Source organism: Aspergillus multicolor (genome assembly GCF_047715735.1).
Source record: "Aspergillus multicolor strain CBS 133.54 unplaced genomic scaffold BDW74scaffold_1, whole genome shotgun sequence".
In the NCBI taxonomy this organism is placed as follows: Eukaryota; Fungi; Ascomycota; class Eurotiomycetes; order Eurotiales; family Aspergillaceae; genus Aspergillus; species Aspergillus multicolor.
This window is the reverse complement of record NW_027395952.1, coordinates 1,290,400-1,314,691: the sequence shown is the minus strand read 5'-3', so window position 1 is coordinate 1,314,691 and position 24,292 is coordinate 1,290,400. Positions and strand designations below refer to the sequence as shown.

At 52.2% G+C, this 24,292-nt stretch overlaps 6 protein-coding genes across 6 annotated transcripts; 3 read left to right on the top strand and 3 right to left on the bottom strand.

Moving 5' to 3' along the window:
- Nucleotides 1-36: 36 nt before the first annotated feature.
- On the bottom strand, nucleotides 37-1,874 carry BDW74DRAFT_172449 (Zn(II)2Cys6 transcription factor; the record flags this gene model as incomplete). The annotated part of the gene is made up of 4 exons (XM_073727535.1): nucleotides 37-602; nucleotides 648-1,309; nucleotides 1,358-1,639; nucleotides 1,687-1,874. 4 exons carry the CDS (start codon nucleotides 1,872-1,874, stop codon nucleotides 37-39), a joined length of 1,698 nt encoding a protein of 565 aa, XP_073589719.1.
- Nucleotides 1,875-2,273: 399 nt separating this feature from the next.
- Nucleotides 2,274-3,748, top strand: BDW74DRAFT_164678 (putative protein kinase; the record flags this gene model as incomplete). The annotated part of the gene is made up of 7 exons (XM_073726296.1): nucleotides 2,274-2,352; nucleotides 2,382-2,517; nucleotides 2,574-2,922; nucleotides 2,980-3,065; nucleotides 3,101-3,281; nucleotides 3,344-3,509; nucleotides 3,570-3,748. 7 exons carry the CDS (start codon nucleotides 2,274-2,276, stop codon nucleotides 3,746-3,748), a joined length of 1,176 nt encoding a protein of 391 aa, XP_073589718.1.
- A 711-nt stretch (nucleotides 3,749-4,459) lies between these two features.
- BDW74DRAFT_4635 (uncharacterized protein) lies at nucleotides 4,460-5,879 on the top strand. Its single transcript, XM_073732864.1, has 4 exons — nucleotides 4,460-4,831; nucleotides 4,892-5,236; nucleotides 5,289-5,643; nucleotides 5,697-5,879. The coding sequence occupies exons 1-4, from the start codon at nucleotides 4,550-4,552 to the stop codon at nucleotides 5,759-5,761; spliced, it is 1,047 nt and encodes a 348-aa protein (XP_073589717.1). The 5' UTR covers nucleotides 4,460-4,549; the 3' UTR covers nucleotides 5,762-5,879.
- A 16-nt stretch (nucleotides 5,880-5,895) lies between these two features.
- Nucleotides 5,896-6,966, bottom strand: BDW74DRAFT_4587 (BTB/POZ domain-containing protein). The gene has a single exon (XM_073732856.1). The coding sequence runs from the start codon at nucleotides 6,627-6,629 to the stop codon at nucleotides 5,985-5,987; it is 645 nt and encodes a 214-aa protein (XP_073589716.1). The 5' UTR covers nucleotides 6,630-6,966; the 3' UTR covers nucleotides 5,896-5,984.
- BDW74DRAFT_4586 (uncharacterized protein) lies at nucleotides 6,967-8,093 on the bottom strand. The gene is made up of 2 exons (XM_073732855.1): nucleotides 7,517-8,093; nucleotides 6,967-7,447 (listed from the first exon to the last, which is right to left on the bottom strand). Exons 1-2 carry the CDS (start codon nucleotides 7,994-7,996, stop codon nucleotides 7,304-7,306), a joined length of 624 nt encoding a protein of 207 aa, XP_073589715.1. The 5' UTR covers nucleotides 7,997-8,093; the 3' UTR covers nucleotides 6,967-7,303.
- A 113-nt stretch (nucleotides 8,094-8,206) lies between these two features.
- Nucleotides 8,207-11,166, top strand: BDW74DRAFT_4568 (putative raffinose synthase protein Sip1). Its single transcript, XM_073732851.1, has 2 exons — nucleotides 8,207-8,502; nucleotides 8,558-11,166. The coding sequence occupies exons 1-2, from the start codon at nucleotides 8,416-8,418 to the stop codon at nucleotides 11,075-11,077; spliced, it is 2,607 nt and encodes an 868-aa protein (XP_073589714.1). The 5' UTR covers nucleotides 8,207-8,415; the 3' UTR covers nucleotides 11,078-11,166.
- The last annotated feature ends 13,126 nt before the right edge of the window (nucleotides 11,167-24,292 follow it).

Here is a 24,292-nt window from a genome sequence, read left to right as displayed (position 1 = left end):
TGCGCATCCAGGTGCCAAGACTTATTGATGAGGAGTTCAATTTATACCATCGGGCAACGAATAGTCCTGGGGAAAGAAGGCGAAGTTTGATAGATCCCAACCTCCATTTGGCGTCGCTTCTACGCCCAGGAACTCGGGGAAATAGTACCTTGTAAAATCTTCATTCAGAATGTCGTTTGTTTCACCGACTGCGGGTATTGAAGCCACCTCTGGTCGCGACTTATGCTGAACTTGGGATATGATTGTTCCAAAAGTGTGTGCAGCGTGGCAAGGAAGTCCAACACTATGGAGCCATTGTACCAAGCTGGATATCAGCTCATCTAGCTCCATAACATTCGCGATTGTAGTTTGCTGTTCAGAATCGATAAGGCGACATATGACTATAGCAGAGAACGTGATCATATGGTAGATGTGATCGGTCAAATGCTTAGTCTGCTCATCCACGGTCTCCATAGCCAACCGAATAATAGCCGTGGCATTTGTGACCATGTCCGCAACGATTGATCCTTGCGCCCGGGCAGATTTGGACTTGAGAGATCGATCGTATAGCAGTAGATGTGAGAAATGCAACCCCATCATAAGGAACTGGGCTCTTGGTTGTTCTGTACAAATCAGGATCTGCTACTAAGAAGCGGCAACTTCCTTACCTAGGACAAACTGCCAGTCATTCTGCCAGGCCTGGAGGCTCGCCAATGATTGTGGAATGTCCACGCGTTCCGCCAACAACTTATAAACCCTGTCGTACAGATGAACCTCTGCAACCATCCTCAGCTCGTAATTTGTGGCGCGGTCAGAAGTAATGATGGAACGACATCGTCCTATATGCCAATCCTGGAGCATGGATCTTCGGCTAGTTCCGACGCAGTAATGGAGATGCACAAGGCAGATATGGTTCCACAGAAACCAGCGCTGGGACGTGAGCTTATCAAATTCCGGTGTGGCTGCAGGGTCTATGATATCGGAAAAGAGAGGACTTGAGTGGCAATGCTGGAGTGCGAATCCACTCAACAGCCAACTGTCAATGCTGAGGGGCACCTGTCCAACTGTGGTGGACCACATGCAGAGAATGAGGACTGCTTGAAAGAACTCAATAGATTGCGGCGATGCTAGAAGGGCGCTCTGCACGAGTGAGCGCGCATTTTCGTAGAGCTTCAGAGCGAGGTTCGCAGCGATATCCTGCGAGGTATGGCGGACGGCGATCAAGCAGCAAGCGCATAAGAGCAAAGGTGACTTGCTTACTCGCTCGAGGAGTATGCTCGGATTCTCGTCTGGGTCAAACAGGACCCATCGACCATAATGTTCGAGAAATCTATGATGGTCATCCATATACCCCCCCTTCTTGCTAGGAAAAACGTACATTGTAATCAATTCCAAAGCTATATCCGACGGCACAAGATCCTCTATTGAAGCCGTTTGTGAAGTAGTTGGGGGTCCAATACCCGTATCGGCTGCTAGATCACGAATGACTATCACGGGTGCGGCGAACGAGTCAATCTTTGTTGTCAAGTCTCCGGCATTTGCCGTAGCCGGTGCTGGATGGTTGTGAGAGTCAGGTTGTTGAGGAGAACCTCCTACCTCGGAAGTGTCCTCTCCAAGTCGGTCGAGGAGACGAGTCACGATCTTTTCGAGTCGCTCCAGCCTGAGGACTGTCAGATCAGGATCTAGCGTAAGCGGCTGGCAACGTACCGAGCGTCAATGCTGGTCTCCGCTGATGCAGGTGTTTCCTCGACCGTGTCCTGAATAAATGAGCACCTTTGGTTGAGCCTTTCACATCGCAGACATGGACCCCGAGGCCGGCTAGACTCGTAGCATCTGGTCTTCTGCTTTCTGCATGAAGCGCAGGCTTTCGACGCGCGCCCTCGGTCAGGGGGCATATCGAAGCGGAGAAAACCGCGAGAACCAAAGTAGCTCGCCAGTCGTGGATAGCTAGTAAGCTTCCCGGTAGCTCTGCATCTACAATTGACTTGTTGATTAAGGAGGTGATAAAGGGAGAAGATGACGAGCTCGAGAGTCGAAAGATGGCCCAGCTGCGAGCATCTAGCCTGATTTGGAATAGCGCGTAAACATTGGAGCAGGCACACCTGCCTGTTTGGAATCTTTCCTCATCATGAGACTTTCAACTTCTTGCAGACTATATGTCAACATTGCAAAGACTCCCCAACGGAGACTAAGTCAAAATCTGGGGTTATTCTCGCCCTGCAATAAGCCTCGCGTTCCCGATACTTTGCAACTCAACTCTCCCTCACTTTGACCTAAGGGACAAGTAAGTCCAAATGGCGTCAGTGATGCGTTCCTATGTGAGCATTATCTACCGAACGCGACTATCTTTCAGACCACACTCCACCGTTGCGCGTGTTATCCCTAAGGAAACCTCGATCGAGGAAGAAACCCGTCATATTATCAAGCAGCGCATTACTACCCGGTAAGAATTGGCGACGTGTTTCATGCGAGTTACCAAGTTGCGGGAAAGCTAGGGTACGTGGCCTATTCAACCAGTTGGCTTTGCCGGGACCTCCAGTGCGCGACCCTGATTCAATCGATCCTAAAGGCGCTGTAACAAATCATGATCTAAGTGCCAAAAATTACACAGTTCTAAAGGTGTCGACCTCTCTACCAGACCACCTCAATGCGACGGATCGCGAATTGAAAGTATATGAACACATGACAAGCATAGACTCTTCACATCCAGGTAGGTCGTTTATTCGCGAGTTGTATGACTCGTTCGACCTCCAGGGTCCCGGCAGCACGCATCGGTGCCTCGTGATGCAGCCGATGCATATGACACTTCTCGAGATGGTGGGAATGAATCCCCGGCCGTTTGATCTACCTCTACTGAAAATGACTGTCAAGCGACTTCTACTAACGCTTGATTTCCTCCATGCTGAGGCTGGTGTTATTCATACTGGTAGAAATCTCCGCGCTGTCGTTTCAACATTGCAGTGGACTTGAAGAGCTAGCTGATAGCTACTAGATCTGAAGACGGACATTTTAATGCTCAGCCTAGAGGATAGCTCCATGCTGGCGAATTTTGCGACGGCGGAATCCGAGAGGCCGAGTCCTCGAAAGTTGGTTGACCCCAATCTCGTATTATTCATTGCAGTCGGAGATTACGCAGGCCAGCGAAATATGGGCTCACAGTCTTATGCAATTTTGGTGAGGCGAGGGTTGGCAGAACGCACGAGTCCGGGCCGTTCGTCCAACCACACATATACCGGGCGCCGCAGGTCATTTTTGAGATGCCTTGGGGAAGTGCTATTGATATCTGGAATTTAGCAGGCCTTGTGAGTCTATTTTTAGCCACCGGCGTCCTGCGTTCTTTCCTTTCTCGCTGATGACCAATTAGATTTGGGATCTGTTCGAAGGGCAGCATCTGTTTGGAGATATATTTGCCTCCAAAGGTGGCCATGATCCGTTCAAGCACCTGGCGCTCATGGTAGCATTAATTGGGCCTCCGCCGAGCGACTTTGTGCGGCGCAGTGAGACGATGGAGCAGTGCTTTGACACAAGCGGTTGGTGCCGCTTTCCAATAGATACCTTTCTCAATGACTCCGAGGTTGACATGGTTTCAGGTAGCTGGATCGCTCACGAGGAAGCCCCTGTGACTCCCGTTTCACTTGAGCGTCTCGAGCAGCGGCTTGTTGGTGAGGATAAGGAGTTACTTTTGGCATTCATTAGGTCGATGTTGAAATGGATGCCGGAGGAGCGCAAGACAGCTCGACAGCTGCTGGATCATCCGTTCTTGTCTTAACCGCCTCCTACATTTCCTCGTGGCCATGTCCAGTGTCGAACCGAATGCGCTTGACCGTGCTTTTGTCGAATTTTATCCCGCGAATAGGTGCCAATGGCTCCTCTAGGTTCTCCGACATGGTCAACACTGCGTTTTATGTCGTCGAGTGCGAGATAGGAAAATACTAATAGTCCAAGAGGGCTGTTTAAACACTGCCATGTCACACCACTTCCCTTTCAGGACTCGTACTTTCTCGAATCTAATTGGTGGTACCGTTCTCTCACTCTTTCCGACGAACCTCATTTTATATTTATAGCTTGGTCTCGAGCGTGGCCATTCGCCAAAGCGTTAGGTTCCTCACTCAAGCAACCCGGTGATTACAAAGGCCTGTAGTGCTAGCGCTCCAAACAATTACAGCCGGGTTGAATCTTGTGTCAACTGAGCCCAATACAACGCTCAGGACCTCAAGCCTTTCGTCAATAGCTGTGTTCGGCGAGTGAAGAGATTATTATAGTCAATATGAGAGCGACATGGTCAAGCTGCCAGCTCACTAGCCTGACCGAGAATAGCCCGCAATTGACAGGGTATCTCCCTGCTCGTTTCGTTCTCTCCCCGGTCATTATAGGCATGGTAAGCCACATAATCCCGGCCGTTCTCGCAGCCGACAATGTTTGTCATTAGATTGAGAATATGGCGGGGGCTGAGCATGCAGGCCATCCAGCTGGGAGTAACCCTCAGCCTTGTGGTCATTGCCTCCCTATATAAAGACGTTGCTGACACCGGTCTCCTCGCGGAAGGCATGGCCCCTTTTTTCACCACACGATGCCCTTTGCTCACAATGAACTCGAAGCAGTGAGGGCGCGACTTGGACATCCAGTTCCCATCAGTCCCATCGCTACAGCTGGCTCTTGGAAGCTTCTGACTTGTTTTCTTGCCGGAACTCAGCTTGGCGTCTTGGTGTCGCGCCCCATCATCCAGCTCAACATCTGGATATTTCAGCTTAACCTGACGCTGCTGAGTAGGCTTCTGCCCATTTCGCCGGCCCTTGCGCAGGCAATCATACAAATACCCGGGTCCGCCGTCAGTTTTTCTGGCAGATTGGCCGTAAGTACACAATAGGATGACCATCGAAGACCCGTTTCCATTGACGTACCTTCAACCTAGATCCACTATGTCAATCTCCTGAGGAGTCCAAGCAATTTCGTCGCCAGATTTTTTTGGTTGATTTATTTTTTCTGGGGAAACCACCTGACTTTCCATGACGACTATACCGAGGCATGGAGACAAAAGTTCGCCGCCGACCAACAAGACCTACCTCCAACGGGTCAGGAATGCTCACTTTATATCTTCACCAACAACGGCGATCGAACCGAAGTGCCATGCCGTTGGGACGGAAACGACAAGCAGTTGCTGGAGACGATATCAGCGTTCTTCTATCTTCGCAAGGCTCGCAGAGGACTCATGGAACTTTTAAGTCTCAAGTCTTTGCAGAACATCGAGGTTGTCAAGGTTAGTAATTAATCAATCTCTGATACCGGTCAAAGTACTGACTTCATCGAAGCTAGAAGGCAACAATGCAGTCGGGGAACACCGGTATCTTTTGATGTTAGGCCGATACAGAACCAGCACGCAATACACCTATTACTTCAGAAACCCTTCGCTAAAAGAGGGCGACGACGTCCTGAGCAGGCTGAAGAACGACGGTGTCGTGATTGTTATGGGGCAACAGACAATGGCTTTGAACTTCGTTAGCTCCTTTGATTCCGGCTCCGCGTCCCTAGTTGTTCTGCTCCCCATTGTCACAAGTTTCCTCCTCTCTGTCTTTTGGCCAATTGTTGCCGTTACCAGATATCAGGCAGATGTACAGACCAGCGTCCAAACGGGGTTTACTGTAGGAAGTTATGTTGTGACGACTGGTAAGTATGCTCGCTCTTGAGCTCTGCGTTGGAATGCTGATGGGTCGTTTTAGGGGCCCTGATAATCGCTCTGATCGCTTTCTTGGACACACGGTACTCGACCCACAAATCTCCGTGACGTACAGCCGGAAAGAGTCAGCTGCCGCCAACAACCTACAATCCATACGAGGGATAGAACCGGACACATCATATTTCAGACTCGTTACCTAGCACGGAAGTATCAAACCGCTATCGCCTTAGAAATGTTCCAACGTGCTGGTGGGCGACGGCACTCCCTCTCTCCAACTGTGGCCGGTAAACTCCGCCCCCCTCGAATTCACTGGGACACCGCGCTGCGCCCCCTACGCATTGGAATCACACAAGGTAGAGTCAAGAGAAACCTGCCTCTGAACCTCCACCACATCGAACCCCGTTGAGCCATGCGCATTCCCATCCCAGGTTGCCTTCTGCCGACATTTATGCCCACAGTCTCCCCGCTCACGGTGCTGCAGTATTCCCCGAGGGCAAACATACGAATTGACCGACTGCACGAAGTACTGCACGTTGATATCCGAACGCAGCGTACTAACACGCTCTTTTGCGGTGGTGCGGCTATAGTATGCCGTGTGGACAACTTGCACCGCATCGACGTATTTCTTCTCTTCCAACCACCGAGTCAACTTGGCGATTCCGAAGAATCTCGACTCCTGTAGGAGGGCATGGTACATGGCATGGTCGTGTCCGTTCCACTGGTCGTAAAGCAGGGGGTATGTACCTCGGCGCAGGAACTGGATAATATGCTCGAAGAGATTGCCATCCGCGTCGACGAAGTAACGGCCGTCCGGGCGTAGGTTGTCCGGGTCTGCGAGGAGGGCTGCGAAGAACGTGCTCTCCTTCCCCAGCGTATTGCGGGTGGTGGCGAAACGCCGCTCGCCGACCTCCAGGTCGACAATGTCGTTGCCGGCGAGTTCGGTGAATGACGAAGTGTCGCTGTCGGTGTCCGACATATTAGTGATTTATGCGGTAGGGGTGTCGGTGGGAGAATTTTGGAAGAGGACAGGACGAGGCGAGAATGAGCGGGAGTCAAATTCACGACTTTTGAGATGTGCGAGAGGTAGCCCTACCGAGGAGGAATAGTTGGATCGGATCTTTCCTCCTAGCGATGGGCTCATTGTTAACCCTACACAGTATCCGAACTGGCCACCGAGCAGGGTACGGACAGACGTTCCGGGACTGCATGATGGTAGCACCACCTGCTCCGCTGCCGTCTTTGCATATCATGGCGCACATCTCACCATCGCGAGATGCAACCGGTACTGAATTTGTAGGGCCTTCTCTGCATCTTTATTATCCCCCATCCATCTGCTGCAAGTCGCCCGTCGGACTAAACCAAGCACAGGTCTTCCCTTGCTGCGGCCTCCTCCCTCACCTCGCCTGCCATAATCCCTCGATACATCTCCCAGGGGTGGAAACTTCATATATTTTGACGCGTCCGTCCCCTTGCAATGAGGCTAAGCGAGAGAGCAATCTTCCACCGATTCTCTAAACCAACTTCTCTTTCATTGAAGGGCCATTCCTCTCATTATGTATGGGCAGTCAAAGAGGCTTTTGGGCGTAAAAAGACCCATTCCCATGCACGACAGAGACTTGGGCTACCTTGTGGGATACTGGGTAACAAAAATCATTGCTGGATGGCAGTTAGGTACACTGCTACGTCGCTATTGAATATCCCTGTCCGGACAAGATGCTCTGAGGACTTGACGATCCACGTTTGACAGTCTCGTTGCACGACCTTTCTCCTTGAGGCGTCCTCACTTGTAGCCATCTGGAAACCGCAAACTAGTCAATGTCATCGGAAAACTGGGTCTCGTTCAGGAGCAAGGGTTCGGCATACATCGACACTAACAAGCGACTTCCCAGGAACCTCAACCTTATGTAGCGCCCTCTCGAACTCACAGCAAGGTTCATGATCAATGATCTCCTCTCTTTGGCCCTTGGGACCAAGATCGCCCCACGCAAGCATCCGTCCTTCATCAAAGTACATTCCGTTCACCCAAGCCAGTGGCACGATTTTAGTTGGAATGTCTTCTGATGTCCGCACATCGTGGCGGCGCTTGATCTCGAAAACGAAACCAGTGCTTACGCTTCCCGTGGCGTGGACCTTTACACCGAGACTCGAATTCTTCTGGGATCCAACGAAATATGCCCAGTGATCTTTGAAGGGGTGTCCGTTGTAGATGAGGAGACTAACGAGGAAACACCCCGGTGGGCCAGTGGCTTGGAGCTGCGGTGGGCTCGGAGTCTTTGGGGCGTTTGTTCTGGTGGTAATGGCTGGGGGAGAGGGAGGTGGTGAGGGGAACGACGGAGAAGGCATTGTGAGTAGGTTGTTTGCTAAAGATCGAGGAAATCACGAAGGAGATTGGGGGTGGCTTGTTAAGCGCCGTAGTAACTGGTTACCTACAGTAGGCAGCGGTTGGCTGTATTGCCGTCCTCAGGCATCGTCATCAATCATCCTCGCAGGGTACAAGATCACTGATATTCTCCGGACTGCATCTTGGATGTTGGGACATCAAGTATCATGATTTGCTGTTCTTTTCCCAGCCGAGGCTTTAGAGCATTGACAGGTCGGTGGACGGTGTGAGGTCAGGTGCCTAATGAGATGCAGCTCTCCTGCCCCGCGTCGGCAATCGCCCCCGCATCTCTTATCACTGTCGCTGGCAATGGCGATCGCTACCTGTGCCTTGAAAGAGATAACCCCTGGTCCCCTGCCGTCTGAAATAGCCCAAAAGTCGGATGTCTGAGATACCTCCAGCAAGTATGGCAGTGCAGGTGACTTCTCATCCTCCTCTGGGCAAGGCGACCTGCCTCCAGAGCGACAAGGTACGTTACCCCGCACGAGGTACCTCCCGACGGACCTCACTGCTGACCTTGATAGATTCAATTCACTGTCCTTGTTGAGTCGGACTTGGAAACGGAGTTCGAAGTCCAGGTCTGGCATGATATCGGTGGTTCCGAGTGGGCGTCTCTTCCGCTCCAGAGATCTCCTCCCAAGGTCCTCCCATCCCTAAGCAGCGATTCAGTTTCATCCTATCGGTCCATCTTCGAAGGGGAGATATCTCGGCTACCGCACGGCATCGCTAGGTTCACCATTCGATATCGCGATAACCCAAACGCCGAGTGGCTCTGGGCGAACAAGGAACAGCACCTCGGTGACGGCGAGCTCGTTGTTATCACAAATGAGCTGTCTTCAGGACTCACATCATCTTCGGCTGCAGACTTCGGGAAATATTTCGACAACCTATCCCCGGATATCGAAGTTGAGCTCCGAAAGAGCGAGGCACCAGGGGCCGCGCTATGGAGTTTATCGGGTTCAGTGGATCCAGCTAAAGATGGGCAGTTCGGTATTGTCACTCTGCCGCTTGGAGTGCCTTCGTTGGTATCGAGATTCTTCGCCCTGGCTCGTATAGAGACGCCATGGCTGGGACCAAGACAAGGGAGGGATAAGCTCGACTTGAAAGAGGATGCGCTACTTTGCTCGATCCTCAGGGAGGATGGCGTGCATGTGGTACTCCTCGGCGTCACAATAGGTGACACCCTTACGGTCCTCAAGTCTGGCTCAAACGGTGAAGTGTTGATCAAATCGCAGAATGACAATCCTGCTCCTTCGCAATTCCAGGTCCTGGCGGCGGCTGCTGATGATTTTGAGATTGCAATGAGCGCCCTGATTTACGAGGCAAGGAAGCTGGTTCGCCCGTACGATGTCGCGATCAACGACGGTGCCAAAGCTCAGTGGCTGTCGGAGTGGTACGATGGCTTGACGTACTGTACCTGGAACGGCCTGGGCCAGGACCTAACCGAAGATAAGATTCTTTCCGCGCTCGAAGACCTCCAAAACAACAGTATTAACCTCAAGGCCCTGATCATCGATGACAACTGGCAATCGCTTGACAATGAAGGCGCGGTGGACGGATGGCAACGCGGCTGGACTCAGTTCGAAGCAAACCCCAAAGCGTTCCCTAATGGTCTCGCAAATACAGTCTCTAATATTCGAGAAAAGCACCGAAACATCGAATATATCCTTGTATGGCACGCACTCCTCGGCTACTGGGGCGGCATCTCACCCCAGGGATCTCTAGCGGCAACCTACAAAACCAGAGAAGTGGCCCTCAGCAGCACAGTCCGACCGTCCATCCTAACGATCGACCCATCCGATATTCAACGCTTCTGTAACGACTTCTACTCTTTCCTCACTAGGTCAGGAATAAGCGGCGTCAAAACAGATGCGCAATCCTTCCTTGACCTCCTGTCCGACCCCAACGACCGGAAAGCATACACAACCGCCTACCAAGACGCCTGGACAATCTCATCACTTCGCCACTTCGGCCCCAAAGCCATATCCTGCATGTCTCAGATTCCGCAGACAATCTTCCATTCCCAGCTACCTACCAATAAACCTACCATCGTGGTCCGAAACTCAAATGACTTCTTCCCTGACGTCGAGGACTCACATGCATGGCATGTCTTCTGTAACGCGCACAACGCCCTTCTTTCGCGGTACTTGAACGTCCTACCTGACTGGGACATGTTCCAAACGAAGCCCGAAAAGGGAAGTGACTATGCTTCTTTCCACGCCGCAGCTCGCTGTGTATCCGGTGGGCCGATCTACATTACCGATAAACCAGGCCAGCACGACATGGCACTCATCAAGCAAATGACTGCGTCTACTATTCAAGGCACGACTATAATTCTCCGCCCAAGCATCGTCGGCCGCACGCTCGACATGTACCACGATGTCCAAGAGGGGCATATTCTCCGTGTTGGAACATACCACGGCCGCGCGGGAACTGGGAGTGGGATTGTGGGGTTGTTCAATGTCGCGAGGGGGGCTAAGTCGGTTATCGTACCCGTTGGTGACTTTCCCGGAATTTACGCAGAGAAGGCGGGCGAGACGGGTTATATCGTTCGTGCACATAGGACAGGGAGAATTACTGATGGGCTTCGAGCGTCGTCGGCTGTTTCTGTGACGCTGCAGGAGAAGGGGTGGGATGTTCTTACGGCGTACCCTACCAAGGCCGTTACCTTAAACACCAAGGACAAAACTAAGTCAGAATCAGAGACAGAGACCATAGTCTCAGTCGCAGTCCTCGGCCTCCTCGGCAAAATCACTGGTATCGCAGGGCTTGTTAACTCAGATGTCTACGTTGAAGAAAGCGGCCGATTACGGGTCGATATCGGGATCAAGGCTCTGGGTGTCCTGGGGATCTACTTCTCGACTCTACAGGAGTGGGATATCGATGAGCATTTCATGGTACTCTTGTCCGGAAGACCTATACCTAGGAAGGCTGTGTGGAAAGAGGACGGCAAGATCCTGGCCATTGATGTTGAGGAGGCGTGGCATGGGCTGGGACTGGAAGCTGGGTGGGGGAATGAGGTTTGGATTACTGTTTTGCTGTGATGAGATACGGTTTATTGTGGCTAGCTAGATAGATGTACGTACATGGTAGGGCGGTTGTGTTTGAGATCCTCTACATTCTTCCACTCCCTATATATTTCAACGTTCCGCAAGTCCTTCTCAGTTCCTGCGACGCCACACTGGTCTGTCCTGCCCTGACATTACATTGCGAAAGCCTGTATGATCCGCGGCTATGGCGTGAACATCAAGTCCTGCGATACTGGGCGATGTCCGAATTCATTTTCATCGTTGAACGCCACCAGCAAGGGCCCTGTTGGGTGGGATGTGGACGAAACTGCGATGCGCGTGGGCTTGGGCCATGGTCGGAAGTGTGAATGCGGTTGGAAGGAGAAGGGCCGGGGAACCGTATTACAGCCGCTTGGGGATATCGCTTCCTAGAGTTGCCTATATAGATACCGCTGTACTAGTCCATGGACCTGAACATGAGTCTTCGGAACTCGGAAGATTCATTCAAGCTAGCCACATACATTCTGTGCGCATCGGCCTTTCCACCTCCTGGACGCGAAGTCCTTTTCCAAACTCGACTCATGTCCATGCCCCATTACTAACATGATATAAGTGGCTTATAAACTAGCGTCCCCAGTACAAAGTTTCCCTTCGCTCGTAGACATCAAGTTATTCAAAAACCATCTATCCTCCGGTACATGCAGTATCCAACACTCTGCCCAAACCCCCACGCATGAATATCGTCCATCTCGCCGCTCCCTGGATATAGCCGGAGCCGCTGGAGAACCCAGCCTGTAACATGCACTACCAAGGAGTGTAACGACTGAGTCGGTAATACGGTGTGTAGGCCTGGGCAGCCCTGGTTTGTGGATAGAGTGGGAAGAAGGATCTAGCTAGCTGCAGATATTCCTGGCCATGTTTCGCATGGTACAATAGTAGCTTTGGGTGTAGCTGTCAGGGCTCCAATGCCCTTGCCCTAGGATGGATTCTGTCCCCGGGCGAGATGGGAACGCGCCCTGATCGTCTTGACATGCTGGGATTCGTCGCACATTACCCAGCACGGCTTATACAGGGCTGATCTAAGCTAAACGGTTGGGACAGTAGGTAAGGTATGCTCATCTCAAGAGGACCGCAGAATTTGAGAGAAAAGGAAAGGAGAAGGACAGGACCATATAGACTCCGAGTTTCATTGGTTTGGATATTCCCCGTGGCCTGGTAATTTCAGAGATGTGCCGAGTTCAAGGGTTCTTTCAAGAAGATTCGCTCAGCCCTAACCCTGACTCATGAGCCGAACAACAACCCATCAGAAACAGAGCCTTGCCAGCCGGTGCTCTATTTCTCTTTCAAGGATCTACGCATGTTTGTCGTGACATGGAGCATTTTTGTGTTTCTCTTTTCACTCTGGGTATGCATATTAGGGTCTACCTAGGTATATACCCTATGGTAGTTGCATTAAGACTCTTGATCCGCAAGCAAAGCACTTGTCAATGGCGCTTGCTGGACAAGGAGAGCCTGATCCGGCCTTGACTGGGTATTTGCACAGGCTTATTCCGGTTGTCTTTAGGCGTGCGTCTACCAACTGGAATTTTCTTTCCGAGTATTAGCCAGCATCAGCGCAGTATTGCTAGGTATGCCAGCTAGCTGACCACAAGGAGCAGAAACCCATGTTATATCCAGGTTCTTCCTGGAGGCCCTAGCGGTCTGTCTTCAAGTTCAGCGCGTTCTTTTATCGTACCATATAACTGCCGCTCTCTGCTTATGCCCAACTCTCTGAGCCATCGTAGGCCGAACCATTCCGTCGTTCACGGGCTCTCCGGAGTGCGGTTTTGCGAAATGGTGCTCGGGATTACACGTCTTCAGAGTCGCAAAATTATCTTGTTAGAAAAGCTATTCTGACACGGAGGCCAGCAACGTATGCCCCTGTTGGTCTTCGATGATCCATGATCTCCGTTCTCTTGGGTCCTGAGTGTCACTTCTACGCTGTGGAGGCCGTCATTGTTGACAGAAAAGAAGTCTCGGCCATGGTCATAGAATTTAGCCTAGCTATGCGTAGTTCGTCAGCAATACGGAGCATGTTGAAGGGCATCGTTGAACCGGTCCGCTGCATTAGAGCGCGCATGGATACGGACTCGATACCCATTGCGTCCAACCTTATCTCTACCATGGTACACGCTGGCGACCACCTGGCAAATAGCATGAATCTTGGCCTGGAAGATTTTGCTCAGGTACCGCAACCGGGGACAATCCATCATTAGAAACTTGGCGACAGTGGACCGAGACAGGAGACCATATGGTGTTTCCTGGATTGAGGGTCATAGCATGGCACCTGCATGATAGAATAGGCTGAATGTAATGTCCCTCTTTGTCCGCTAATGTGCATAGGTTCTGGGACATCGACAGCTCACCTAACTTCAATGCGAAGACGTCTAAGCGCGGTGAAAAAGCAAGCATCGCTATCCTAGGTAGCTGCCTCAATCTGCCCCAATCCAGCCTGCCTGCTGCCCCTTCCCCTCTTCTTTGAGTGCGAAGGCTGGGCGTACCATAGTAGGCATCGTGAATACTTTAACGCAGTCCGCGGATCTAACCTGAGTTCAACTGCCATTTTACCTAAAGGAGGGATTGTGCTCCCCATGACCTCCATCTTTCCCTCCCGGCAGCGCAGAGCCTGAGTCTCTCGCCAGAAAAATCATCCTCGTCTTCAGCGGGATAGCACATAGGCTTCGTCGTACACTGATGTTCCCTTTTTCCGCAAGATCAGCGACCTGCCTTGGTGATAGGAGGTAGACTGGTCATTGCCCTTTTTCGACCAGGTCCTGTTCTGGCTTTTAACATAGGTAGTCCTGGAAACACCATGGGTTGTTCGCTACTACGTTCTACCCCTTCCCATGGTCCGTAGGCTGTCAGTGTTAGGTACTGAGGAATATTATTTATGTCCTGTTAAGACCATGCTCCATGGTTCAGAGTTCATGTGCATTGTCATCGAATCTCAGGTCTTTGAATAGGAACCGACCTTGGATCTCGCCTACAGCCGCAAACTAACGGCCCATGTCCGGGAGACTGCCGCATCTTCCGCGCGTTCTGTCCATCTTCGTAGCCAAAGGTTACCTTCTAGTCTCACCAGTCCGCCGGCTCCTGCTAGACTGGGACAATAGTCTAAAAAGCAATCCTCGGACCAAAGCCATATCTTAGGCAACAGGCGGTTTGCATGAAGTCTCTCTTTAGATGACTCGTACGTTTGGAAAAGCCGCTGGACTTAGAACCTTTAACCACTCGAAGGGCCCCTGCCAACTTGATAACAACCCCGTTACTCCCATTCTTCACGTAGAAGGTTGCTCCTGAGTGTTAAAAGGTTAGCTGCATGCTCGCATTCGGTGCCACATCGCGGCACCACCACTGTAGGATCTTCTGGCCTTACTGAAAGGACATGACATGTGTATTTCCAATCTCAACTAAGAAGAGCAACCCCAAGTAATTGATAGAAAGCGCGGGGTCTGGCAGCATGGTATTCTATCCTCGCGCAGAGTTCCTTTATGACGAAGTCGGCAGGCTACAATTCATTGTCCGCAGAAGGTTTCGCCGTATTGAAGGAAAAGCGCCCGCTAAGACAATGATGGCATCACTTGCGAGTTTCTCATCTTCAAGGTTTGGAAAGTTCCTTTAGCATCCATGGGGACCGTGGTGCTCATCGAGCATCTCTGAGCCAGCCGAAATCAATATGATCTTGACTGGACTAGGCACAAATCATATGCGTAGCCCTTCCATTCCTACCTATGTAATAAAGTTTGCCGCGACATTTGACGTGGAGAGCACGCCTGGTTGGGGCGAGATCTTTCTGCTAGGAACCGTGATTCACCAAGCCAGCAGGCCATTGATGGCCAGTTTCTACCCCTAGCATGCTTATCGTAGACGAGACTCACGAGCACCGCCATGCGTCTGACAGTATGACGCCGTCGGCGTCCCATGATGTTTCGCTCGCCGCTTGACCCTGAATCACAAACAAGCCCAAAGACAGGTCATGGCCCCTAAGGTGACATTCCCATGTGCCATCTGTGTAAAACTACCAGGCTTCTATATTAACTGGAAGCCGTGGCCCGGCGTCAATCTTCCAACGGGGACTGTACGGCGCTCGAGACCCTATCACGTTCGTAAAAGAGAATACCTTACCATTTGAAAAGGACCATTTCGTTTCAGGCCAGTGCTCGGTTCTAGACCCATAGACAGGAACTGAAGATATTCGGTTGTCTTGCGGCGCTTCCTTGTTTTGGTGTCTTCTGCGATTGTATTCTCGTCAACCATGGCCGTACTTTTCGGCACATCGCTTTCATCTGAGCTGTCTGTTACAGGTGATATCTCTCTCACGCGTCATTCTACGTAGTTGGAGTTTGCAGAGTACCTCGTCCAGTCTAGAATCGTGAGAAGAGTGTCTTGATCCTGAGGCCCCGTCCACTGCGCAGGATCGTCGACGCGCCTTCTTAGGGCTTAGGGTTGCATAGGGTAACCATTCAAAAGTTCTGTTGTCCACCCGTATCCCTGGATATCTGGCATCTCTGAAAATGGGGGTAAAGCAGGGCTCCAGCCTTCTTTAAGGAGTCGTCAATCCACCCCACGACAGAACCTGTTGTGCGGATGTACCGCACATACTATGCGTATTGCTTATCCCTACGTACGCGGAAGACTGTCCCGCGTATACAAGTAATATAGAGGACATAGGCAGTTTTGCTGCGGCCTCGGAGTAAATCACAGGGCAGCATCCCTTCTAGCACAAACCAGCCAGACATGGCTTTTCTCGACAGCGCTTGTCGTACAATATCAACATAGGGCTGGAGCAAAACCATGAGTACTGGGTACCATCGCAATGTTCAATCATGGTGGGCGGCGCTCCATATCGGCGTGGCTTTTAGTACCAACCGTCTGTGCAAGGGGCGACAACGACACGAAAGCAACGTACGTTGCGTTTTGTTTATCGTGACGGATCTGGCTGTCCCCACCTACGCGCTTTTGGCCATGTATTAGGAGAGAAGGTTTTTGTTTCATGCACGTGCATGTATACCGTCCATGAAGTCCTCGCATTTTCCTCCGCTATCTACCGAGGGTGCCTATTATGCGGGAATTCATGACAAGTGGCGCGGTGCGCTGTTTCCCAGGCCCGAAGCAAGACTTGACGCTTTCTGCTGCAGCAATCAGTCTTTGCGAGGCAGCCGTGGTCTCTGAACGGCCCCTACATGGATCATGTCGGTTCTGCCTGGTCATAGTGTACCATAGTCAAGGCCCTTGTGGTGTAACCCTGTTTATTTCTTCCAGGGTCTCCTAGTTGACGGCCCTCCATGATCCGCAGGGGCATATCTGCCGAGGCCTGGCAAGATCGTGGTGCAGTTATGCTTGTGTTCCTCGTCGTGGTACAACTTTCCTCTATATAGGGTACAGACGTGCAGCACATTGCTGGTTGGGATGCAATACCACATTCTTCGCACAGCCAGCAGACTACTTTATTACAAAAAGGCGCGTAAGACCCTATTACTTTGGCACCGGAACAATAGTATGAAGCCACACCCCTCCAGCAGGACCAAGTTTGTTTAGTTAGGGTTTGGTTATAGACACGTGAATATGACGCGGAAGATATTTGGTTGTCTCGCAGGTCTTTCCAGCCAGCGCCCATGGCGAGAGCGTCCAGGAATGCCCGAACCTACCGTCACACGAACGGGATGCGGTAGTAGGTTAACGTTCGGAGAGACCGGCCCTGCGGTCAACCTTCCAAGACCCTTCGTCATGCTGGGGTTTGCCGACCTATTTGAGGCATAGCCAGTCCTCTGCCACGCCATGTAACGAGCCACCTTGGCACGGCGCCTGTCACAGAAAGCTGCCCACGAGGACTGGTGAGAATCTAGACACACCTGGCTGGAAAACAGCGATCTGGCCTGAAAACATGTACGCATACCCTACTCTTTGGCTATTTTCTATCCCTACCATACGTTGTAGAGTCTCCCGCGGTATTTTATATGCAGGGCGTGAGAAAGTTTGGCTGCAGTCTTACGTTTGCCGCAGCATACCTTTGCTGATACCGAGTCTACTAGCCCTGATCGTACCATACCTAAGTAGAGAGACGAAGCGGAACCATGGGTAGCATGGCATCCCTAAGGCTACGACACGCAGCGCTCCATACCCAGCTTGGCTTTCGATGGCGCCCAGACTTGTACAGGAGTGGCCAAAGTCTCAGCAGCCTTGTAGGTTGCTGTCTCCTTTGGTGACAGATCCGGTTGTCCCTTAGATTAAGGCCATAGGGCGGAAGAAACTCTGTTGTGTGTGGCACCTGTGGGATCGATGTTCTCAAGCAAGAGTGTGTTTTCGCCGCAGCATCCAGTAATCGTGCACACTTTGTCGCTGGATGCCCTCAAGTTCCGGCCTGGTTAGAGTTAAGGACGCTGTGGCAGTACCCTGTATATTTCTTCCATCATTTCTGGACGCTTTTGATTGCCACCCATGACATACCATAGGTACTGCAGCTGTAGATATTCGAAGAGCTGTCCTGTCTGCTAGGGGGTGGGAACACACACCATCTTCCAGGACGAGGGTTTTTTGCTCGGCAATGCATGCCGTATCGATGTCTATCATTCCAGCTCTCACCTGCAGGGCATTGAAGGCGGCAGAGTGTGCATTACTAAGACCTAAAGACAGCCCCACGACAAGCACCATTTGTTCCAAGTTGGTTGGTGATATTTTCTATCCATGAGGCTGTCTGAGTAGAATCCAGTGTCACCACTTCCTATAGTATGTCTCTACTTGGAAGCTGAAAACTGCATGCCAGAGGCGGCCATGTTTACCTATACACTTAGGACCACGATCTCCCACCCTATATTTGTGCATTCGTTGTCTTTATTTCCCAACCTTCGAACGCCAGGTGCATGGATTAAACTGCATTCAGTACGGTCAAGCATGGGCTGGAACTAAGCCCACGCCCTAAACAACTATGCACTGGTGGTCAAGCAAGGCTGGTGCTTTTCCAGGTCCCGGGGGCCATGGATCCGCGTAAACCAGGCCAACCGTTAATCGCTCAATCACCGCATTGCAAGCAGCACGGATGAGGCATACTACGACTCCCTATATCTTTGGGGCCCCTGAGCTTTATCCGGAAGCCCTGAGTGAAGAAAGAGCATATCGAAGCACGAGCAACTGTGCGCACCTGTGTGCTTCATGACATACAATATCCTCCCCGGCAACACTCTCGACTCCCCATCTCGTCATCTCGGGTACTTCCCAGTGAGGCCCTAGCTGTTCGACCATCGCCTTTTCGCGATCCTGTCCGGCATCGAGTTCTTTCCCTGCGCCAGCCAGGGTCATCACTCGGTTCAGTGTCCATTGCATGTCCAAGAGTTGCATTGATAGGAGAGCGGGGCACCTGTGGGCGGTTTAGGGCTTCTTAAAGGAACCCGCCCATCGCTCGACTCAACGTGCTTGTTTACCTCGATATTTCCGACCTTGGCCTAGAGATGCTTGAGTGACTCCTAGGGCACGTCCCCGATCCACACAAGAAACCGTAGTCCTACCTAGCTCACCTGCCAATCTCTTATTCATGACCACCCCCGGCAAACCTGACAGTTAGTGATCAGACTCCATATTTGCGGTAACTTTCGCAGACACAGACCTTGTGTGCTCCAGGCAAGTTGACGCCCTGCCAACTGGGGTGCACCTTTGTCCAGCCATTCAGCCCAGGGCCATGGCAAATTAGGTGGTAGTGAACTGTGCCCCAATGGAGGTTATCGAGATAGTCCCGTTACAAGCAGAGGGCATCTTGCCCATCGGTAATGCTTCAGCCCTCTTTACGGTGAAACAATCTCTGCACCACAGCCGCCCAGCCACCTCATCTTGTTTCGCGATAAATTGCTGCCGCAGGGCATGCGACGATCAGCAAGGTTAGGTCAGATCCAGCCTGCGATCAGGCTCATATATTGACCGTGTCCTACGTAGCGGGTCTGAGACTCATTTAGATTGCCGAGCTCCGGGAGTTCGTGGGGAGCAAGGAAACAGGCCCTGGTAAAGACGCCCGGCCATCCACGCAATGCTTAGCGTACGGTGCTGCCCTAGTCGGGAGCATGGGGCAGCATGCCTACGGCCACCTCAATTGAGGTACTCTAGGCTGTTCGAGGACCATCATGGCGTCTATGGTAGCTTTATTAACCATGAACATTCGAAGTACTTCCCACGTGCAGAAGCACACATGTCCTGCATACTGGAAAATCACCATATCAGTATCAGTAGGCGCCCGCGCATGTGTGAGAAGCACGCAGCAAGACAGAAACTTGAAGCTGTCCTGTTGATCCTGACGGGGCTGGACAAGAACGCACGGGGAGCAACATGGCAAGTGTTACGGTATACCCCCCCCCCCCCCGAACGCGCGAGTGGCAACATAATCAACGCCCATGTCATCGAGCGGCGTCTGAATTGTCAAACGGAATGGTGGCTAGCGCGTAATGAGAAGGCCATGAATCTAGCATAGGCTTCGCGGGGTGACCACCCACTTCTCCCTGCGTATGAATCTCGGGCTGCATCTGCATCATAACATGGCTAGGCGCTCGGCCTACCTACCGTAGGTAGTCTTGCGCTATGGTGGACCATGACATGCTCAGCAAGCTGACAGCGAGAGCACGCATTGGCCTGCTGGTCAAAAGCCCTTTGGAAGCAATAAGCTGCCTTCAAATTGCTCCGGTCCATACCTAGTCTGAAGCGTCATGACATCGCGCCGCATCACAGCGGGAAGGGGCTCGCACGATTGATTCCTTGACATCCCGGCAACGAACACACCTGCAGGCCTTGTCCGGCTCCGGATATTAACATCTAGAAATCAATCCTGGGGCATCACATCGCTCCGGTCAACCCCACTACGTCTGACTTGACACCATCAGTGGACCTCATTCTTCAAGGTGCCTTTCAGGTGCAAGCGTTGTTCTTTGGAGTAATTTGACTGCGCAGGGCAGAGCCACGCATGGGCAGCCATTGCAAGCGCATTTCGTTTCGGAGACCTGCTCAGATGGTTCTGGTCTTCTAGCGGGGCCTCATAGGTAGGTTCAGTGCACGCCATCGGGAAAGCCCCGAGGTCATGGCCATGGCCATGAGCGCAGATAAGACAAGACGCATGGGTGGCTCGATGTAATATCCACCAGCCACGTGTCGCACTTTGGTCACTCACAGTGGGAGTCGCGTCACCTTTATTGATAGAAGCATTCGAGTGCCAGATGAATGGTCTTCGGGCTCAGTTTACCATGGTGCTAATATGCATGATTATCATAAGGTGCATGTACCATGGCGATGTTTGTTAGGGCAGTGCGCTTTCCAATGCGTTAAGACGGGTGGCGTCAGGCCGTGGTGCCAGGCATGAAGGCATAAACCTGACTGACAAGTGAAGACGACGCTTCATTTGGTTTCCAGGTATCTTCTGACCATGGTCGTAGCTCATAGCTTTCAGGTGCTCGTCTGCTTGGGAGTAACCAGTCGCTAGGCATCGCGGTCTTGATGATTCCAGGCCTGCACATCGAGATTACCTAGCCCTAATTCCTGGCTGGGGCTTGGCGTCCACATGCGGCAAACCAGGACTTGCCAGAAGAGTACCGACAGATACATCGATTCCTGGGATGTTTCACACGCATTTGGATCTCTGTCGAGACTGTTGAGTAGAGGGTAGGACACATGGCAGCACCATACCACTTCGACCACCAGTTACGTAGAAATATCCCTCCCCGTGGCGAAGGGGATGGACTGCGAAGGGAACAACCTTGGAGGCTTTCCGTCTTCGATGACGCTGTACATTTCCATATTGCATGACACATTGGAAGATAACCCGGTATACTCGCGTTCTTTCAGGTCCTAGGAACACTTGTCGGGCAATCGCCGCCTGTAAGGGGCTGAGGAAGCGCTCTAGGTATTCTGGATGCTTCAGTGCCAACGTCCACTGTGTGCTCTCTCCTGTCTTGCGAACAGGCTTCTCCAAAAGCACTGAAATCAAAGGTCAAGGCACACAAACATGTGAGGCTGTCGAGCAATTGATTCCGTCCACAGAGGCTATGACCTGTTTCGCGCGGCTAGCTATATCGTCATTACATACATACGCCGCTGTCGCTGCTTGTCTTGACAGGGACAGTCAAATCACCACCACAGGCAAACAATGGGCATTTCCATGTTTGCGGATACCAGTCACCACCACCTGTAGGCCAGATGTGGTTGATGGGATTGCCTCACCTACCAGCAGGCCGTGGCAGCGGTGTTACTACCTACAACCTCGATCATCGACCCCTTTTGGACGAGCAGACTACCATAATTACCCCAGAGGACGCATGAAGAGTCCTAGATCCGCGGGGTAGTAGTTTGATCCGACATCCTGTAGCTTCCTGACTGGGGATTCGTGTCTGCGATATCTGTGCCGCCCGTCCCTGGTACTGCATCGTTGAATTCCTCGACGGCGTGACCTCTAAATCAGGAGGATTCCGGGAGGGGAAGTAAAACCCCATAATGCGTGGCCACCATGGGTCGTGGATATTTAGCATGCTCAGGAGTTTCTTGGTGAATGATTTTCCCAAGGTTGTTGGGGGGACTTCTTCCCCTCTTCCATATCTCTCCGTCTCCTCCCCTCCCACCTTCCACCACAACTTTTCCCCAGAGCATCTCTACATTTCTCCCCTGCCAATCCTCCCTGCCATTCATCCATGGCTCTGGTGTCAAAAGTAATCGTTCTTTTCGCACCGAAAATCAACATGTCGTCCATGTCCACAGGCTCGCAATCGGAGCGCTCTGTACCTGGCAACCCGCCCACCAACACAGACGCAGGCACCGAGTCTCGCAATGAGCTGGAGCACCTCGCTCCCGAGGAACATGGCCAAGGCTCACAGCGCACTTGACTGGTACTTGTCAGTCCCATAATCCTCGCGCACGGCGGCGTCCTTGAAATGTCTTATAATCGGTTCCGGGACTAACACAAAAGACAGCCACAGGACGTTATCCAGGCTCACCATGACCCCGATACCTATGAGGGGAACTCTGCTCCCGACAGCCTCTCCGACGAACAGCAGAGTGTTGACAGCACGGGCAAGGCTTATGGCCTTGGTCGTGGTGCCAACGGACCCCTCATGGCCACGCACACAGCCGACGCGGCCGGTGTCAACACCAAGACTGACACCGAGCCTAACACCACCGATTACGAGACTCAGCCAGTCCCCGACTGGGCCAAGCCTCTACGAGCGCGCATCGAGCGGATCTCATACATAGAATAGGACCCATCGGCAGTCCTTCTATGAGCACCCAGGGCGTGACCGACAAGCGATCCGCCGCGTCGACGAATTTGACGGCCTCAAGCACGCTCTGTGGTGCGACTTACGGGAGTCGCTCGCCGCACATCCCCATGAGATTGAGGTTATACGGCAACTCAGGGCGGATATGTGTGCCGCGGGGGGGAGGATTCTGAACATGCACAGGACATGGCTCGGAGTACTGTGATTTGTCTGTTAGGCACTTGCTGCTTCGAACTCTTACCATATTTGACTCACCCGTCTATCCTCTGCACTCTTAGACCCGAATAAAGAGCAAAGGGGACACCTTATGGTGACTTCAAAGCTAAGAGGCGCAGTGTACAGGTTGCAGCTCAGTGTACCGTAGCGAACCGCGGTGTTTGGACCCTGTCCCAAAGGCAAATCCCCAGTCTTTGCTAGCCACAAGGCCCAGGAAGGCTCCCTTTACAGTTCTCCATGATGCTGCTCTGCGTGTTTGCTCTGCTTCCATGTTCTTCCTTCATCATATCACCAAACATCCCCGCACGCTGATCGGTTCTTTTTTTGTGTGTGTGTGTGTGTGTGTGCCTTTATCCTTGGTTCTGAAAGCATTCTGATTCTTGCTTCCTTCTAACCATTCTGCTTGCATAGAATCTGCGTACCTGTCTACAAAGACCAGATCCTTTGACCATTCTCTGCAAAGAGCTGCTGAAGCGCCGCTGCATAGCCATGTACATATACTGGCTGGTGAGAGACTACGGTAGATCGGCTATGAAGTACCAGACGGAACGCGCCTATCTCCAGCATGCGATCTCCTCCAGTATGTCGTCCCGTCCCGGGTGTCTCGAGGGGCATCTCGGGGTTCACCTGCGCGAGGTCTCGCGACATCATTTGCATTTCTTCGTCCTTAAATGTGGGCGACATCCTCCGTGCGGTAATGCCCATCCCGCCTCGGTCAACAAGTGGGTGAAACCGCTCCCTCATTGACTCCGCAGCCATGGAGATCAAGGTGTAGTCCTTGTGAAGCAGTACCTACCCCGCGGCATGGGCAGGATGGAAGATCCTCAAGACTTACTCAGTGCCAGCACCCATGGGTAGAGGCTGGAGAGACATTGGTGCTTCAGGCCTTCCTGCAGACTATGGTATGCCTATGGTATGTAGCCTTTCTTGCCGAGATCCTTCTTCGTCTTATGGCCGGGCCATACCATACTCTTTGCGGTGAGCCTTCTCGCCAGAAGCAAAGCTTAGCCCCCGGGGGCTGGGCCGGTAAAGCCATGCGGGAGAGAGGGTGTGTAATACCATACGCACACAGAGTTTCTTTGCAGAAGCATCTGTAGGATACCATAGATCTCTTAATCCGCACCAAACTCCCTCTTGTCTTCCTCTGTAAACTCTTTGTCCGTAATCTCATTGATCAAGCCGGAGCTATCAAGATTAGCTCCCTCTCGGTCCTGGTCCTGGTCCTGGATGCGCTTCCTCCACACTTCACTTCGGCCTCCTCACGCAGCTGCATGCCGGGGATCAGCTCGCTGCAGTAGGGTGCGGATGCTACGCAGCTTCGTGGAAGGGACTCATTGAATGCCCTGCAACTTCATCGTCTGCGAGGCCCCGTCCCCGCCCCTTGTGACATGGTTGTCTTTGCGGATAGCAACAGCATCATTGTTGAGACCGTGGCTCTCTGGACGGCCACATACAACTTTCTCCCTTACTGGCCGTCAGGCCCGTCTCGTGAACCGTGGATCGATCCACACCCAGGAGAACGGTCGGTGGGTAGCTGGCGGTCGTTACATGTATATCTTCCCTCTACGATCAATTCTGTTGAAGATATCCAGGGCACCTCGCTTCCAGAAGGGGAAAATGGCGTTAGTCGGCAGACAACCGTGGATTAGGAGGGAGGAGGGGCAACCCGCACCATCATTGTCCCTTTCTGGCAAGGAAGAAGTCCAGGTCTTGCGGGAGAAAAAAGGGAGGCGTGCACGCATTATTCCAGATCTTCTTTTAA